This window comes from Miscanthus floridulus, chromosome 3 (genome assembly GCF_019320115.1).
Source record: "Miscanthus floridulus cultivar M001 chromosome 3, ASM1932011v1, whole genome shotgun sequence".
NCBI classification, from domain to species: Eukaryota; Viridiplantae; Streptophyta; class Magnoliopsida; order Poales; family Poaceae; genus Miscanthus; species Miscanthus floridulus.
This window is the reverse complement of record NC_089582.1, coordinates 130,820,147-130,839,485: the sequence shown is the minus strand read 5'-3', so window position 1 is coordinate 130,839,485 and position 19,339 is coordinate 130,820,147. Positions and strand designations below refer to the sequence as shown.

The 19,339-nt window shown below is 47.9% G+C and overlaps 1 protein-coding gene across 1 annotated transcript; it reads right to left on the bottom strand.

Moving 5' to 3' along the window:
• Positions 1-10,684: 10,684 nt before the first annotated feature.
• Positions 10,685-16,428, bottom strand: LOC136546953 (vesicle-associated protein 4-2-like). Its single transcript, XM_066538906.1, has 7 exons — positions 15,902-16,428; positions 13,446-13,516; positions 13,241-13,322; positions 13,033-13,148; positions 11,329-11,406; positions 11,117-11,236; positions 10,685-11,021 (listed from the first exon to the last, which is right to left on the bottom strand). Exons 1-7 carry the CDS (start codon positions 16,206-16,208, stop codon positions 10,962-10,964), a joined length of 834 nt encoding a protein of 277 aa, XP_066395003.1. The 5' UTR covers positions 16,209-16,428; the 3' UTR covers positions 10,685-10,961.
• Between the last annotated feature and the right edge of the window lie 2,911 nt (positions 16,429-19,339).

The window sequence follows — 19,339 nt, the reverse complement described above, 5'->3', positions numbered from 1 at the left end:
GGACGTCGTGGCCTCCGGGAGGCCATGCAGCAAGGCGGTTGCTACGGCGATGTTCTGGCTGGCTCGAGCAAAGTGAGGAAAGGCCCCATCGTCGGTGAGGATCCTTTGATGTACGGTGCGGGCTGTGGCGCGCGCGTGCCCCCCGTCTTTGCGGCGTTCAATCTCGCGATTGATGTCCGCGTATTCCCGTGCGAGCCCTTGCCCGGCCTCATCGATCTCTTGCTGTCGAGCCCTTAGCTGCTCCATCCTCAGGTGAGATGGGGCTGTCCCCTCTTCCCCGGATCTGCTCTCAGGATTGTTTGTAGGGGTGGCTTCTTCCCTAGAGGCGCTTTCGACGTGACCCTCGGGGGTCTGCGTCATGTAGCACTCCCGGGAAGGGTGGTGGCTCCCCCTGCTAGAATCTGAGCTGGAGAGCGATACGGGCTCCTCGTTGAGGAGCTCGTAGAGGGTCTCCGTATCCCGCTCCATCGCTCCCACGAACTCGATGTCCCTGGGTGGTTGAACCACACGTAGCGCTAGAAGGCGGCCAGCGGTTGCCGCAACGTTGCGGAGACCAGACGGAAACGCTGTCGGGGCGCTCCATACGGACCCTTCCGGACACATGGTGGCGTTGTGAGAGGTCTCCTTGGGTGGCGGGACTCCCCGGGAGTTGTCCGGTGGGCCCTCAAGCCTGAGACGGCTGAGTTTGATCGAAGGGGGAGATGGGGCGGCTGAGTGAGTCAGCGCCAGTTCTCCTCCTAGTGTGATGATGAAATCCAGGTCGCCGAAACGCACGCGTGCGCCTGGGGCCCAGGTGATTGCGTGGGTGGCCATCCGAGACCTGATTTGGAACGCGCAAAGCCCCTACCTGGCGCGCCAACTGTCGGTGTTTCGTCCAAGCACCGGCAAGTAAATTTATAGTAATGCGTGTTAGGCTCGGATGGTGCGCTAAAGGACACAGGATTTATACTGATTCAGGCGGAACGTCCCTACGTCCAGTTTGTTGCTGCTTGTGTTATTAGCACCATGAACGGTCTATAGTAAGGGATACAAACTGCCGAGAGAGGGACTGGTCCCAAGTCTCTGATCGAAGGATTGAAAGGTGGTCGAGAGCTTCATAGCTGCTCGTGTGTATGAGTGCGTTCTATTGTTCGGTCCTATTTTTTCCATCCCTTTGATGGAGGATGCGCATCCCCTTTTATAGATGAAGGGGCTGGCTTTACAAGGGTGAGGGCTCCAGGATGCATACTCTATTTAGCCTTGGGGCTCATGTCTACCTGGTCAGGTCCTCAATTCTAATGAGTGCGAAGGAAGATAAGTGCTTACCATGTTGTCGATGTCTCTGTAGGATGTCAGGTTAGTCACAGTATGCTGCCCTGCGCAGGGTATGGGCTGTAGTACAGTGGTTTTGACTTAGGAGCCTCCCCCCAGCCTTGCTCCATACGCCTTCTGGTTCCCATGATTCTTGTAGGGAGAATTCGGGGTCGAGGTCTGGTGTAGCGCCGTGGCCAAGGCCCTCTGACTGGGAGGACCTGAGGGGTCGGGAAGAGGGCCCCGCTCCCTCGGGTCCATAGCGTGGTGACGGAGTATCCGTCGCTCGTGGAGATAGCAAATCCGTTCTCGGAGCGTAGCGGTTGTCGTATATCTTCGTTGGGTTCCATGTCCCAGAGCTGAAGGCGGCGCCTACAACTCTACCAAGTGAGATGCACGTACCTGTAATACCTTTTGGGCTCAGCGGCGCCCGGAAGGGTCTAAAGCATCAGTCCTATTGCTCCCTGGCAGTCCTTTTCCTGCCAGGGCACAGGGTATGGTCGTTGGAGCCATGGTTGACCCGAACATCTTGTCTCGTCCTGTATCCATCATTATGAGGGATAGATATCGATCAGGGTGAGGCTCGTTCTGGGCCGTCGGGTGAGGCGGAGATCAATCCCCATCTCTTAGGCGAGACTAACCCTATCCCTCTAGGATCGGGCGAGGCGGAATCCATCCCTTAGCCCTCGGGCGAGACCGAGCCCGCCCTATAGGCGTCGGGCGAGACGGAGTTTAGCTTTGAGCCTTTGGGCGAGACAGGGTTATCCCACAAAGGCGTCAGGTGAGGCTGACCCTACCCCTCCAGGATCGGGCGAGACGGAACTCATCCCTTAGCCTTCGGGCGAGACCGAGCCCGCCCTCAAGGCATCGGGCGGGATGGAGTTTATCCCTCGGCCCTCGGGCGAGACCGAGCCCGTCCCAAAGGTGTCGGGCGAGGCGGAACCGAACTCCTGTTTACTCGAACAAGGGATGACATGACGCCTTTATGCGTCCAGAAGTTTTTCATGTTTGGTGGTTATCGGTTCCACCTCCTGGGGTACCCTGGTATTAGGTCCCCGACACAACTGCTCAGCAGGGGTTACTTCTACAACTTCCTTGTCTTCCTTAATGGATGGTGTTAAGAGGTCCTGAATGAAGACCCCCAACGGAGCCGTGGTGCGAGGAGATCCTATCTTCGATAGCTGGTCGGCTATTTGATTTTGATCCCGTACCACATGATGGTACTCGATGCCGTAGAATTTCCCTTCAATCTTCCTGATTTCGGCGCAGTAAGCATCCATTTTCTCACTGAAGCAGGACCAATCTTTATTAAGTTGATTGATAACCAGCGCGGAATCCCCGTATACCATGAGGCGTTTTACGCCGAGCTCGACAGCTATTCGGAGGCCATGGAGACATGCTTCGTATTCCACGGCGTTGTTGGAGACCGTGAAGTGTATGCGAAGAACGTATCTGAGTTTATCCCTTGTCGGTGTAATGAACAGAATGCCCGCACCGGCCCCATTGATATTAAGGGCACCGTCGAAGTACATCACCCAGTGCTCGGGGCAAGTGGCGGCGATGGGTTCTTGGATTTCGGTCCACTCAGCGATGAAATCGGTGAGCGCCTGCGAGTTTACGATCGGCCTACTTCTGAAGTCAATGGAGTAGGTGCCAAGCTCAATAGCCCACTTGATGATACGACCATTGGCTTCTTTATTTCAGAGAATGTCTCTCAGAGTGAACTCAGTGACCACGGCGATCTTGTAGTATTCGAAGTAATGTCGGAGCTTGCGTGAGGTGATTAAAATTGCATATAACAATTTTTGCACCTGAGGATAATGAGTTTTGGGCTCATTAAGTACCTCACTGATGAAATAGACCGGACGTTGTACCTTGTAGGTGTGTCCAGTTTCCTCACGTTCGACGACAATAGCCGTACTGACAACTCGAGAAGTGGCGGCGATGTAAACCAGCAGAGTTTCATCTGGTCGTGGCGCTGTCATGATTGGAGGTTTTGTTAAAAACAATTTGAGCTGCTCGAAAGCTGTGTCTGCCTCCTCCGACCAAGAAAAAAGCTTAGAGGCCTTGAGGAGCTTGAAGAAAGGTAGCCCTTTTTCACCGAGGCGCGAGATAAATCGGCTTAACGCAGCCATGCAGCCTGTAAGCTTTTGTATATCCTTGACACACGTCGGCCATTTCATGTTGGTGATGGCGGAGACTTTGTCAGGGTTTGGTTCGATGCCCCGAGCGCTGACGATGTAGTCGAGCAGGATACCGGATGGAACTCCAAAGATGCACTTTGAAGGGTTCAGCTTCCATCGGTATTTGCTTAGGTTGGAGAAAGTTTCTTCAAGGTCGGTGATAAGATTGTCGGCGGTTCTAGTCTTGACGACCACGTCGTCGATGTAGGCTTCGACATTGCGGCCGATCTGTTGGTCGAGGCACGTCTAGATAGCCCTTTGGTAGGTCACACCGGCGTTCTTTAGTCCGAAGGACATAGTGGTGTAGCAATATGCACCGAAAGGCATGATGAACGATGTTTTAACCTGGTCTTCCTCCTTAAGGGAGATCTGATGGTAGCCTGAGTACCAGTCGAGAAAGGAGAGCAACTCACAGCCGGTGGTGGAGTCTACAACCTCGTCTATCCGAGGCAAACCGAAGGGGTCTTTAGGGCAGTGTTTGTTAAGATCAGTATAATCAACACACATTCTCCATTCTTTATTCTTTTTCTTAATAAGAACAGGATTAGCTAACCAATCTGGATGATACACTTCTTTTATAAATCTGGCAGCTAAAAGCCATTTTATTTCTACCCTAATAGCCTCCTTTTTGTTCGGCGCGAATCGGCGAAGTTTCTGCTTGATCGGCTTAGTGGTCGGCGAGACATTCAAGGAGTGCTCGATCTTCTCCCATGGTACCCTCGGCATGTCTGCAGGTTTCCAAGCAAACACATCGGCGTTGGCACGTAGGAAGGAGACGAGCGCACTTTCCTATTTGGGGTCAAGGTGAGCCCTGACTTTCACCGTCTTGGAAGGGTCATCGAGGCCGAGGCCGATCTCCTTGACTTCCTTGGACTTGGCAGAGGCCTGGGGAGGCTCTGGGATCTCCATGTCATCAGTAGATGCGGTCTTGGCTTCGGCGACCATGTTGGCCATCTGGATGGAGAGGTCGGTGGCTTCGGCGAGGGCGAGACTTTCCGTCTCGCAGGCATAGGCGACGGAGAGGTTGGCCCACAGAGACAGGACTCATGTAGGCGAAGGCATCTTCAACACCAGATACGCATAGTGTAGAACGTCCATGAACTTGGTTAGAGCCGGACACCCTAGTATGGCGTGGTAGGCGGTGTCGAAGTCGGCGACATAAAAGTTTATATGCTCCACTCTATAGTTGGTTGCCATGCCGAACTGTACTGGTAGGGTAATTTCCCCAAGTGGTCTAGATGCCCTGCCAGGTACCACGCCCCAGAAGGAGGAGTCTAAGGGCGTGAGGTCTGTTGTCCTAAGTCCGAGCTCCCTTAAAGCCCCGACGAAGAGTAGATTCAAAGCGCTCCCACCATCGATGAGGACTTTTTTGAATAGCACCTTCTGGACAGTCGCGTCAAGGACGAGGGGAAAATGCCCTGTGTAGGGTATGTCCGCCCACTGGTCGGCTCTACTGAAGGTGATGGAGATTTTGGACCATGGACGATAGCTGGGGTTGGCGGTAGTTTCTTCTGAGGCTACGGTGAGCACTCGTCGGGCGGCGAGCTTCCATTCCCTTCTACTTTCGTTGGAGGTGAAACCCCCGAAGATGGTGGCGACCACCTTGTCGTGGTCCAGGAAGGCGTTATTATTATCCCCTGGTGGTCGGCGTCCTCCGTTCCCACCATTGTCGTCGTTGTACTTTTTCTCCTGGAACTCCTTAGCCAAACCAAGGCAATCTTTCATCTTGTGTTTGGTGTTTTTGTGCAGGGGCACGGGCCATCGAGGATCTTCTTGTACTGCTCATCGTAGTTACGCTTTGCGCGCGGCTCATTGACATTGGCAACAAAGTGATCTGGTCAGTGGCGGCGATTCTGACCAGGTTTGAATCCGTCTGACTGATCACGTCCGCTGTCTCGATGGAAACTACGGTCGTCGTAGCGGTGATCGTTGTACTATCGGTTGTCATTGTGGTCGTCGTGGCGGCGAATGTTGTGCTGTCGGTCGTCGTTCCGGTCGTCGTGGTGGCGAGGCGGGCGATTAGTGCCCGTATCTTCGTTAAAACGCACCTCTGCTTCCTCGACGTCGGCGTACTGGTTGGCGGTTGTGATCATCTCGCCGATGCTGGTAGGTGGCTTTCTATTGAACTTAGAACGGAATTCTCGATGATGAAGTCCTCGGACGAAGGCGGTGATGACTTCGGCTTCCGTGATGTTGGGAATAGAATTCCTCATCTCGGAAAAGCGTCTGATGTAGCTGCGGAGTAGTTCGAACGGCTTTTGGTTGATGCGGTTGAGATCGTGCTTGGTGCCCGGCCGCCTACAAGTGGCCATGTAGTTGTCGGTGAAAACTCTCTTTAGATCTTCCCAAGAGCCGATGGAGTCCGGGGCGAGGCTTGTGAACCAGCTCATGGCGGCTGGCGTGAGCATAATAGGGAGATAGTTTGCCATGATGTTGGTGTCTCCTCCGGCGGCACGGATGGTGGTGGCGTAAGCCTACAGCCACTGAGTTGGGTTCATCCTTCCTTCATATGGCTCGACTCCGGTGATTTTGAAACCATGGGGCCACTAGAGCGTTCGGAGTGCCCTGGTGAACGCAGGGGGCCCTTCCAGGCCGCCGGGACCAACATCGGCAGTATTGCCGGCGACGATCGGCTCCAGAGCTGAGTCCGGGTTGCCGTATTCCTGCTCGTACTCCTGGTGATGTCGTACTTCATCTTCATGGCGCCCAAAACATCGTTGGTTGATACACCGTCGTGCGTCCCGAAGGTTGCTGAGGTGCACTCGGGCGTCCTGTTCGACCTCTTGGTCGTGCTGGCGATGATGCTCGGCGTGGTGGCCTCCAACTCCCTCCTGGGGAGGTGGTGACTGTTCGGCGAAGCGGCTTTGACTGGGGCGGTGACAGTGTGCTGCTTTAAGCATAGCGGCGACCTTGGTGAGCTCGAGCATCTGCGGGAGGTGAGCAAGTTCATTGGCGGCCACAGCCAAATTAGCGCTCGGAGTCTTGAAAACGTCGTGGCCGTCAACGCGGAGGAATTCTTCGTTGAGGTTGCGATGGAGGGGCCTTCCTTGTGAATCGAACTGGTTATCACAAGCGACCTCGGCCATCGCGATGGCACGTTCGTTATCATGCCATTGCGCACGGTTGGCGTTCCTGTTTTCACGGGCAGCGCGTTCCTCGTCTGTTTCGCCATTCCGGGGGGGGCTGTCGATACTGACGTTGAAAATCGTGCCACCCCAGAAAGGCAGGAGAGGAGGTTGCTTGGTGAAGGTCTCGGCGAGGGGCTCGGTGGATCCTTGAGATTCGGAGTCTGGATTTTCCTCAAGGATAGTTTGGAGAGATGCTCCGAGACCCCGGTCGACGTGCAGCATGTTGACGGTTGGTGGAAATTGGTCGGCGAGCTGGTCGGCGAATTTGCCCCTCAGGGCATCCTAATATGTAGTTGCGGTGTTGGTGAGCCCGAAAGGCAGGGCGGCGGGCCCTAGAGTCTGCCGAGCATTGAACATTGATAGATCGGGATCAGAGGGTGCTCGGTGCTGAACAAGGGTGTCTAGAGCCGACTCAGCAATGGAGAGGCAATCGGCGAGTTTCAGGCCGACCCGATCGATAGATTTGATCAGATCGTCGTTGTTGACATGCCTCCTCTGGTAGCAAGGAAGCGAGCGGCGGGTGGCTGATGGAGTCAACCCCGGAAGTGGTTCCGAGATTGGATCTGTAGTTGCAGGTGCGAGGGTGGTTGGTGTAGAACAGATCTGCACCGGCTCAAGAAGCTCTCCAACTCCGTCGACGCTGATGACCCACGTGATGGATCCGGCCATGAAGATCTAGCCGGGCTACGGGAGGGACGAAGAGCCTATGGAAAAAACCATCTTGTTCGATAAGGAAACAGCACGCACACCCCTACCTAGCGCGCCAACTATCGACAGAATATCGTCGGCAGTCTACTGAGGGGCACCCCACGATGGTAGATTGATCGGTAGAGGAGCGTGTAATCAAGAACAAGAAGGCAACAGAGACACATGAGTTATACAGGTTTAGGCCGTCGGTACGACGTAATACCTTACTCCTGTAGTCTATTGGTTTGCATTAGCTATCGTATGATTTGCTGTCTATTCGTAGGGGGTCCCTGCCCGCCTTATATAGTCTGGGGGGCAAGGTTACAAGTCAGTTAGATCTGAGAGATAACCGAAAAGTAATAACACATTACAAGAAACATGGGATCGTACATATCCTATCAGATCTCGTAACATCTTCAGGATATCCTCTTCGTGCCTTACGGGGGTTGCCGAGCAGAATCGTGCCCCGCAAGTCTCCTTCTTGCAGGCTGGGCCGCCCCTGGAGGCATAGCCCATATAACCTGCCGTGGGTATCCAGGGTCGTACCCCCCACATCCTCGTACCTCAGCGCCCGGCTCGTCCACTGCAGCCCCACCGACCGACCCTTAGATTTTGGTGTTTGACGCCAAAGGGGGAGAGGGTTCGAGTATGTTAGGCTTAGGGGGAGCTACTTATCTAGGGGGAGCTTAGTTATTATATTAGCTTATCTATTACATTTGGAGTTTTTATATGTGAGATACTCTATTATGCATTTGTGTGTGTGATACATTATGCATTCATGTTTATTACTATATTTATGTGATAGTGATATCTACGTGATCGTGATATATGACATGTGTGCTCTCTACTTTGAATTCTTTATATGTCATATCACTTGTGCTATGCTCATTTGCCTTTGCTTCCGCGTTTTACTCCGATGCAAATGAGCTTCATTACTTGTACTCATGTTTATTTCATATCTTTTGAGTACATCATGCTGGCTTGGGTCATATAAGCTTGTCTAACATTTTTGTTCTTATTGCCAAAAGCTTATATGAACCAAGCATGTTAAAAACCTCATCTCTTTCACATACTCAAGGTAGTATTGTCATCAATCACCAAAAAGGAGGAGATTAAAAGCATCTAGGCCCCTAGTTGGGTTTCGATGATTAATGACAATACGTGATTATTGTGACTAACGTGTGTTTTGCAGAAATAATTGAGTTAGGTCACGGTAATAGAGATCGATTGGGCAATCAAGGTTGTCATGCCCCTATGATGGAAATCATTTCGGTTTTCAAAGGATGGACGACAAGGTTAAGGATGGACTAGTTCTAAGTGTCGATTGGAGTTGGAGAGACACTTAGAGTAGTTTAAGACTTTGTTTTTCCTTTGGCCGCACTATTAAGGGGGTATAAACGGGTAGCTTGACCAAGGTAAGTCTAGTGAGTTAGGTGTGGTGCACACTTGTTAAAACTAGCACTAGGTAGCTCCACAACAGCCCTTTGATCCAATGGAGCAAACTTCATTCACATATGATCGAGAGTTGAAAGTGAATAGAGCGTCAAATACTGACTGGACGCTAGCTCCGGTGTGACCGGACGTTGGCTCAGGGTCCGGTCAGTTCATTTGACCAAGGTGAAAGTGTCTGAAAGTGACCAGACGCTGCGAGGTCATGTCACCGGATGCTGAGGGCCAGCGTCCGGTCGACTCCAGTAAGGTCCCAGAGAGGGAGAATCCTGATCGGACGTGTCCGGTCAATGCTGACCGGACGCTGATCAGGTTCCAGTTACTGACCGGACACTACTCAGCAAGTGACCGGACTCTGGGGGTCCAGCGTCCGGTCGACATCAGTAAGGTTCCAGTGAGGGGAAAACGTGACCGGACGCGTCCGGTCAGTGCTGATCGGACGCTGCCAGCGTCCGATCAACACTTAACCACTGGAGTTCAGGGTGTACTGACCGGTGCGTCCGGTCAACATGACCGGAGCATCCGGTCACCCCGCAGAGGTACATAACGGTTCATTTTTCAGCCGGTGTTATAAATACCACCTCCGCTCGTGTGTGTGGGTACTTTTGCTCATTCCAACGGCTGAAAAACACATTTGTGAGTGCCAAGAAGAGCAAGGTCCTAGTAAGGTGATTGAGATTTGAGAATCCTAAAGAGAGCCCTCATTAGTGAAGATCAAGAGTTGCAAAGTGTGCATCCACCTTCTCATTAGGCTTGTCGTGGTTAAGTGAGAGTTCGTGCTTATTACTCTTGGTGATCGCCATCACCTAGACGGCTTGGTGGTGATTGGGAGTTTGGTGATCACCCGGCGAAGCTTGTGGGTGACCCAACTCAAGTTGTGAGTGGTTGTGGGTGATTCACCGCGACGAAGTGCCAAAGAATCAACCCGTAGAGAGCACTTGATCCTTGCGCGGATCAAGGGGGAGCTACACCATTGCGCGGGTGCTCCAACGAGGACTAGTGGGGAGTGGCGACTCTGATACATCGGCAAAACATCGCCGCGTTCCTTCTTCTCAATTTACTTTGAGCATTTACTTTGAGCAATTCAATTCTTGTCTTTACATTCATAGAATTGCCATGCTAGAGTAGAATTGAAACTTATGTTGCAAGTCTTTTATGCGGTAGAACAAATAGCAATACTTTCTAGGCACAAGGAGTTAATTGAGTTAACCATAGAATTTAATTATTGTAAAGAAATTTAGAATTAGTCCAATTCACCCCGTCTTGGGCATCTTGATCCTAAGTGTAATTTAATCTTGGAAATGTAGTTTATGAATTAAGAAGTTTAAGGCCGATTACAAATCTAAATTACTACGGCAATAGCTGAATCAGTAGCTCATAACAGCAACGTTATATCGACAGATCTCAAACTAGAGAAGCAGAGAGGGAAATTTTGTAATAATCAAACCGGTTAATATGAGAAGGGCGCCCAAAATAATGACTTGAATTTTTCCCTCAGAAAAAAAGTAATGAAGTAATTTTGCCTTACTAAAATTAAGATTATACAGATAAATATGACAAACGAATCAATAAAAAGGCGAGCAAGGATGCAATGGGTTCTAAACAAGTTTTTTGAAACCCAAATGGATTTTATGCGGACCACCCAATATGCAGCCCACCCCAATCAGGACATCACTTATATCCTACTCCATCCGTTCTAAATTATAAGACGTTTTAGTTTTTCTAAATACATTGCTTTAACTATGTATGCAATAGCAAAATCTATCGTATCAGCCATGCTTATCAGTCATAATACAGTGTTTTTCTCTCACAACAAAACAGCAGCAGCCGGTTATAAGCCATAGAAACGATCAAAGCGAACATGGTGCATATATATTAAAAAAGTCACGTCGTATAATTTAAAATGGAGAAGTACCCAATGGAGTAAACCAGAAGCAGACATCCTACTAACTTAACCTGTTCCGATCCAATAATTATACGCTATATTTTGTTCCGACAAACAAATGCATCCAGCAGTAGCACCCAACAATACATTTGTTACCACAATTACATGAGCAAGTACAGATAATACCGGAGGTTAGCTTGTCCTTTGGGGACTCTGATCCTGCAAGCATAACCCTAGACTACCACAAACACTACACTACAATGAAACCTAAGAGTTTACAAGAATGTCACAGCCCTTGTTGAAGCCATATGCATAGATTGTGGAGCAGTAGAATGCAATTTACACCGAATCGACCACTTCAACTTGCTGTTGCGCGAGGTACCTTTCCCTCCGCTCTTTCTGCAATGAACACATGGAACAATGGCTCTTAGCACTGAACAAAATACATGAACCAGATGGAACCAGAAAATTTCATGTCAGCTGAGAGGTAATACCCATTCATCGATGACGAGCCCTTCACCAACAATTTTTGGGCCATTTTCTTCTGGAGGTTTCTTCCGTGCCTCAAGTGCAGCTTCTGCCTCAGCTATTTGATTGTTGACCTTTTCCAGTTGCTTTGAGAAAGAATGAACGAGTGAGATTATTAAATTCCAGTATCCAACTAAGTAACCACAAACACAAAATATTGCTGTTATGATTTGCTTACAGGGCTTTGACCGTTTACATCCAAGAAAACAACTTTCAGGATCTTCTCAACAGCAGCTTGATCCTTCTGCTCATCAAACTGCATCAATAAAAAAAAGTTCAGTCTTTCAAACATAAAAATGAACTAAGTCCACAAAAAAAAAGTCCTCCCAATTGGGGACAAAGTTGCTCGCACATGACAAACAAAGATTGCAGCAGGGGGTCAGGGTTCTTTTTCTCAAACATGCAGAAGAACTGCATATGTTTGTATAGAAGACAAAGAGACACTGGTCCCAAAACACAAACTCTTCCAAAGAAGTAACACCTCTCAGAAAACACACCACCCACCCACAGACATGAACACACCTCAGCAAGACACGCTACAAATTACAGTAACACGACACACAGCATACAACTAAACTGAGCCCCTCCATAAGTTAGGTTTCTGAAACCCTGTAGCATATGCATCTCGATAATATTATGTATTGGATCAAGGACCAAAAACATGAATTGTTCCATGTTCAAACTCAAAAGACCAAATGCAGAATGGGCCAGATTTGTAAGATGCAAAATATTAACAAATTGTTCACCTAGGAGTTGAATCCCCAAAACTATGCGTCATATTACAAATTCATACAATACTGAAACATGTTTGGAAAAATAGAGAGAATGGACATAGAATCTATGCAAGTACACAGGACTGAAAGGTGGGAATACATTAGAAAGTAGAGACAATGCATGCTCATGCATGAGCACTCTGTTCTGTACAAGGGGCATAAAAAAAATCAACCAACCTAGGAGGAACTAGGTGGCATTGTAGAAAAAAAGAAATAAGCACCAAATGCCGAGTTGAAGAGAACTTAAACCTGGATGGTGGGGGTGCACACCCACATCTCCCACCAGATGAGCTAGGCTTAGTTCCCTTGTACAAGGGGTATCACATAAAAGGCTCTAAAAATGGCAACTACATGTGATTTTGCATTATGTCATGAAATATATTACACAAACTGCAGTAAGGGTGACATAGACTTCACGGGCACATAAGGGTTCAGCCCAAACACCCCCTGTGATGAAATTACAGGCAGATACCATAAATTTTCATTATGTGGTAACCATTAACCAACCTTAGCAACCCTTAGTCAAACCTAGCAGGCCCTAACCACTAAATCGTACGGTGTTTGGTTTGCCGGAATAGAGTGATTAGTAAATTATTTCATCCTAAATCCGAACATATCTTGTTTGGTTTTAGGAATGAAATTAGTTAGTCCTTCACGCCTTGAAACATCCATAAGCTTAAGTCTTCTATTATTACTACAATAAAGGAACAATAGTGTCAACCTACCAAAATCATACCCATGAAGGACCAATCCACGGTGAGGAGGTTCCCAAAACCAGATACCTGATAAATTAGTTTCCCAATGTTGTGGGCCTATTTGAGCCATAACCTCAAAAAAGGACTTCCTGCGGACCTATCAAGGTGTATGTCAACACCATGTCCCTCTTACCACTACACAACCTTCCTTTTCATCATGAACAAGCCCTATATTTGGGAGATTTTTCTTACTTAGCCTCCATGGAGATGATGCATAGAGTGACCTCCCACCTAGGACATCACTTATAAGTTATGACTAAGGCCCTCACCTCTACAGTTTCCACACTCCCCCACCTCTTTCACCAGCCATGATTTTGGTAGAAATAAAATAAAAATGCAGGAAAATCTACTAACCAGTTCTGGTGCATATTCCATTGGTCCCTTCACCTTCAAGCTCAAAATCTTGAATTTGACCTTGCACTTCTGTAGAACATTCTCATTATTCTCTGGGTGCTCCACAAACTTGAAAACTGAAGTTAGAAAGAAGAAAAGATAAGCACCAAAACAGAACACTGGGAAGCCTTGTTATTCAAGTATAGATCCAAGGTCACAGCAGTTTTACCAGTTGCTATAATAGTCTCCCCAGGTGCAAGGACGGCTCCAGGGGGGCGCATGAAGCAACCCATTGGTGCAGTTGTTTGAAACTAATGATTCAAATATCAATTACCAGTCAAAAAATTATTAAAAACAAAAGTAGTGTTCAACACTGCTGATTCAACACATACTCTGTTGGAACAGAGCTATTCAATGCAATATGACGTACAAACCTTAAATGCTACATGAAACTTGCTTGTATTCTTTATCCTAATTGCGCTTTTGACCTGCTTTCCTGGTTCATCTGCACAAGGTAAGACAGATATCATTAGCTTCTCTTCACAAAAGAGAAGATGTCAGAGAATTACAGGGTTGAATGGAAATCTTTCCAGCTCGTTGCTGTTTCTCAAGGTAATTAGAACATAAGAGCACAAGTGATTATGTGAACATGAAGCATAAATTAAATGGAGCCTGGGACTGATTTAACCAATCAAGCATTTTTCTTGTCCATCGAATAATAACTATCTGATTCTGACAAGGGTTCTAGCCCTAGATAACATTACAGCTTCAATATAGTCACGGGGCATTCGATGGTAATTTTAAATAGTTCATTTGGCGCTGCAGCTTGTCCCAGACAAGTAGGCTTCGATACGCCATATTTGGATGTTGTCTGATCTATTAATCGCTTTACTAGAAACAGAATAATACAATTTTACAAAACATGGTGACCTATCATAACTACCTTACTCAACTAATGGTGTGTCGCAAAATGACAACACAGCATTACCGAACAGAATCTAAGAACATAGTCAGATCATCAGAAAGGTGAAGCAAATTTGTTGGCATGTTTCAATTGTATATATGTCCTAGTGTCCTACCAGGCTACCACAGCAGACATGAGAAATAAATACTATGTTTCATTTGCATGTTCAGCCACAGCAAACTTGTGCATCGATGCATCAGCAACCACAACCACAACAATAACAACAACAAAGCCTTTAAGTCCCAAACAAGTTGGGGTAGGCTAGAGTTGAAACCCAACAGAAGCAATCAAGGTTCAGGCACGTGAATAGCTGTTTTCCAAGCACTCCTATCTAAGGCTAAGTCTTTGGGTATATTCCATCCTTTCAAGTCTCCTTTTATTACCTCTACCCAAGTCAACTTCGGTCTTCCTCTGCCTCTCTTCACGTTACTATCCTGGCTTAGGATTCCACTACGCACCGGTGCCTCTGGAGGTCTCCGTTGGACATGTCCTAACCATCTCAACCGGTGTTGAACAAGCTTTTCTTCAATTGGTGCTACCCCTAATCTATAACGTATATCATCGTTCCGAACTCGATCCCTTCTTGTATGACCGCAAATCCAACGCAACATACGCATTTCCGCGACACTTATCTGTTGAACATGTCGTCTTTTCGTAGGCCAACATTCTGCACCATACAACATAGCAGGTCTAATCGCCGTCCTATAAAACTTACCTTTTAGCTTCTGTGGTACCCTTTTGTCACATAGGACACCAGATGCTTGGCGCCACTTCATCCACCCTGCTTTGATTCTATGGCTAACATCTTTATCAATATCCCCATCTCTCTGTAGCATTGATCCTAAATATCGAAAGGTATCCTTCCTAGGCACTACTTGACCTTTCAAACTAATATCTTACTCCTCCCGAGTAGTAGTGCCGAAGTCACATCTCATATACTCAGTTTTAGTTCTACTGAGTCTAAAACCTTTGGACTCCAAAGTCTCCCACCATAACTCCAGTTTCTGATTAAGTCCTGTCCGACTTTCATCAACTAGCACTACATCGTCCGCGAAAAGCATACACCAAGGGATGTCCCCTTGTATGTCCCTTGTGACCTCATCCATCACCAAAGCAAACAAATAAGGGCTCAAAGCTGACCCTTGATGTAGTCCTATCCTAATCGAGAAGTCATCCGTGTCCCCATCACTTGTTCGAACACTGGTCACAACATTGTTGTACATGTTCTAATGGAGATGCATCAGCAACCAACCAAATAAAACTGCAAGATAAAGTAGATCATAATCCCATGCCCCCCATCGACCAGGGTAGGAGTTCTATCGGCCAAGTGCTAGATAGCAAACAAGTGTTGCAAGCTGGCAGTTGGTTACACTGACATACCACATTAAGGCTACACACATAGTACTACACTTATATCACACCAGAATTCCACCTCCAGAATCTTGTGGATTCTAGTTTTTTACTAAAAAACTCATTAATGGTACTTCGCACAATCGCACTGGAGCTTGTACACAACAAGTGTCCACTAGGATTTAGATCCAACTCCTAGATTGTGGTGACATCCTAACCTCTACACCGAGATCAAGAAAACCGGGTGGGACGACACTGAAGACCGAGATGTTGTCCACCGCGCCAACAGCCAACAAACAACCCCCAATGAATAAATTCCGAGAATCAAGCAACCCATTCGCCAAATCGCCCCCACAAGACCGCGACTTCCACCGCAGATTCCGACTTCGGAATAGCTAACCTCGCACAAAAATGCAAAACCAATAAATGATTGCACAAAAAGACACAGCGGAGGTTTCAGGCATCCGACGCAAACAGATCAGGCACAAATGGCAACTTCCCAGACTACTCGAGAGGAGATCCCATAAATGAAAGAAGCAGTTGCTGAAAGGAAGCTTTAGTTTCTCGTGTGCTTACATGGGAAGTACAGCTTATTGGCCGGATCGAGCCGGAGGCGGCGGCGCGCTGGCAGCAGCGACTTAGCCACTGACGAGATCGACCCCGCCGACGCTGCCTGCACGGCTCCGTCCCCAGCGACGGGAGCCTCGTGGCCGTACCTGCCGGCGGAGTGGTGGTGGATCCCGGACGACGACGACGACTGCGGAGGCGCCGACGCCGGCGCCCCGCCCGCCTGCCGGAAGGGCATGCGGCAGAGGTTCCAGAGCTTCCCGCCGCCGGAATCGCCTCCGGCGGGCGCGTGCCTCTCCTCGCCGGAGATCGCCATTAGGGAAGTTACCAGTGTACCGCACCCGGTACGGACGGAGAGGCTCCGCCGTGGTCCTGGCACTGGCAGCCTGCTCTCACACTCTCCCCGCTCCTGTAATGTGATAAAAAGTGATCTCCTTTTCTTACCGTTTCACCTCCCGCTTTCGCTACAGTGCGTTCCCTGCATCCTTGATCTCGTCCCTTTTATCGCGTCTTTTCCGGTTGACTTTTATTTTATGGCCTCCGGACTGCGGCTTTTATGCTTGCTGCTGCTAGCTACAGTGAAGCCAATCATGGGCCCGTGATGGCTGATGGATCTGTGTGCGCCACCGCCAGTCCCCCACCGGATGAACTACTCCGTAGGAAGGAGGTGACAGCAGTGAAACTGTGAAAGCAGACATGTTGCGCCCAATCGTACAGCTGATCAGCTCCCAGCACCGTCCCAATATTTTACAATTTAGCTCTACCCCTCTAAGAGACGTAAACTTATTTTCGAACCACAGGGGTCTGCATCTGAACTCATGGCGCTCAGGTAATCTGTCTCGACGTCATAGATCTGGGCTTTGAGGTACCTGGCCATGCACAATAGAGCATCCTAGGTGGTGTTAACGTGGCTGGTACCTCGGTGTCAGAATACATGGCGCAAGCTCGGTGCCGACGCCAAGATCTTCGGCGCCGAGCTCGGCACCATGTATTCTGGCGCCGAGCATGGATTCAAAACCCACGGCCAAGTTTCCCATCCCGAGGCTGCTCTCATTTCTTCCTCCTCCCTCTCGGTTTCTTCCTCTCCCTAACCCGTCTAATCTCTTTAATCGACGAATTTTGACCTTGGATACTTGGATTTGATCCATACATCTTCGCGAACAAGGTATCCTCTCTCCCCTTATCATTTTTTACGTATTTGATTTGGTATAATATTACGTCCATTTTACAACCCTAGATACGTTATTACCTAATGTTTGGAGTGATTTTTTATTTTTTGTATTATGTAACGGTAGGATGCCAAGACGTGGTAAAGCTAGTAAGCCAAGGTAATCTCTTATCATCATGTTATATTATGTTTTCATTTATGTGCAACAAATAGAAAAACCCTAGGTTTAGGATTTAATGTTCATTGCTTCTAGTTCTTAGAACAAATTTGGTTCAATTGTAATTATGGCCAGATGACCGGAAATGTCTTCGACCCGTTGCCTCTGCCTAGTGGTGTTCTAGTGCCCATGTGCTTTTTGCGGCGATCCTTGCAAGGTAGCTAAGTCCGATGAAGAGGACACGTATAGGCAGAGGTATTAGATGTGTGTCAATTTTGCGTTTGAACCTACACTTCGTCAGCGCCGCATTAACAAGATGGTGAGAAATTTATGTTGTTTAATATTCATTTTGTGTCAAATGAAGTCTTGTATGATTTATTTGTTTTGTAACAATTGCATTTGTTGCAGACCCCCCACTGCTCTGTGATTTTGAGCAGTGGATCGACACTGAGATCAAGTTGGAAGACAAGGAGTGGATACAGAAATGTTATGGTGGGAGGCAGAGGACAAGAAGATGATGGAGAAGAGACACAACGAAGAGGCTCTAGAAAAGGAGCACAAGGAAGAGGAGGAAAGGAAGCGTGTTGCTTCGCACAGGGAGGAGAGAGAGAGGAAGCTTGAGCGTGCGCTCCGAGCAAAGGCAGCGATGTAGGAGGATCCCGATGCCCAGAGAAAAGAAAAGTGGTCTTGTTGCACTCAATAGTCTTCATGACTTACTAATTCTATGGTTTATTCATAAACAATGTTGTCTAATCTTAGACTATGCATTGTGTTGTCATGTAATACACTTTTAGTTTGTCGTCATGTACTTCAAATGTTGTTATGTTAATTAATGTGTTCTATTATAGGACCTTTCATAGTGTTGTTGGTTTCATTATTTATTGTCATAATATTGAGTTTAATATTGCATAGGTAGTGAAACGAGCTTACGTAGTGCAAATAAATCGTAACAAAGTAGTGGATTACCTAATTCAACACACACAACACATGAAATGGCATATGATAACATGTACCAAACTAGGGTACAGAGGTCCTAGACTAAACCTAACATGCCTTAGGTAATTGAATCAAACAACAAGCACATTAAATGGCATGTGAGAACATGTGCCAAACAAGGGTACATATTTCCTTGGACTAACCCTAACATGCCTTAGGTGATTAAACAAAAAAAACACATGGATGTGGCCCATTAAAAAGATTGGTTTATCCTAGTAGTGTGGCCACATAGCAAATTATGTTGCACCTTCTCCACAGTATCCTCCCATTGTTGGTGGTGGTGGCGGCGGTGGTGGCGGTGGAGGACCCTTGTTCATGTGATTAGGGCATGTGCAATATGGATCATTGCAGAGTGCCTCCTCTAAACTGGCACCATTGTTGTTGTCGTCATGTTCGTCATCCTTGTAACCGCTGCTAACTTCCCTTTCTAGATCGAAGATACGGTCCTACATGTAGTAGATGTACTCCGTATGCGGATAAATAGGTCGAGGATCGACCCACCTAGTGAACCCATAGTTTTCTTCGGCCAAAAAAGACTGCAATAAGTATGTCATGTAAGTTATATAGAAGAGAAACATATTGAAGAAACAAATAGTAATAGCAATCACCCATGCTTGCTGGCATTTAAAGAAACGATGACCTCCATCTATTCCCTCGGTAAACATCTGCACTAGGTAGTCCTCACCATGCATGCATTTTGACCTCTCTTCTTTCCATTCATCGTATCCTCTCAGTGGTGCCTCTTTGGTGAAATCACTTTTGCTCTCAATTGAGAACCTCTCATAAAGAGCGTCCTCAAAGAAATCGAGACCAAGAGAACCCTCCCATATAATGGTAGTTCCTTTCCCCTTTCCTCTCTCTCTGGACAACCCTCTAGACATTGGTACTGCAACGAAAGAAAATACTAAGGAGTGCTCTTCTTTCTTATTGTGTGTGTGAATGACAGGGAGTGAGGGATTATTTATAGGTTGAGAGGAGGAATGGAGGCCTCTCAATGTGCTATGTCAGCAATCCGTGTGCCTCTTCACCTCAGCCCTTGGATCAAACAGTCATAAGATGGATGGTGGAGATGGAGTGGAGTTGTGCTTCCTTGCATGCCTTCCTATCTTGAGCAAACCACCATTCC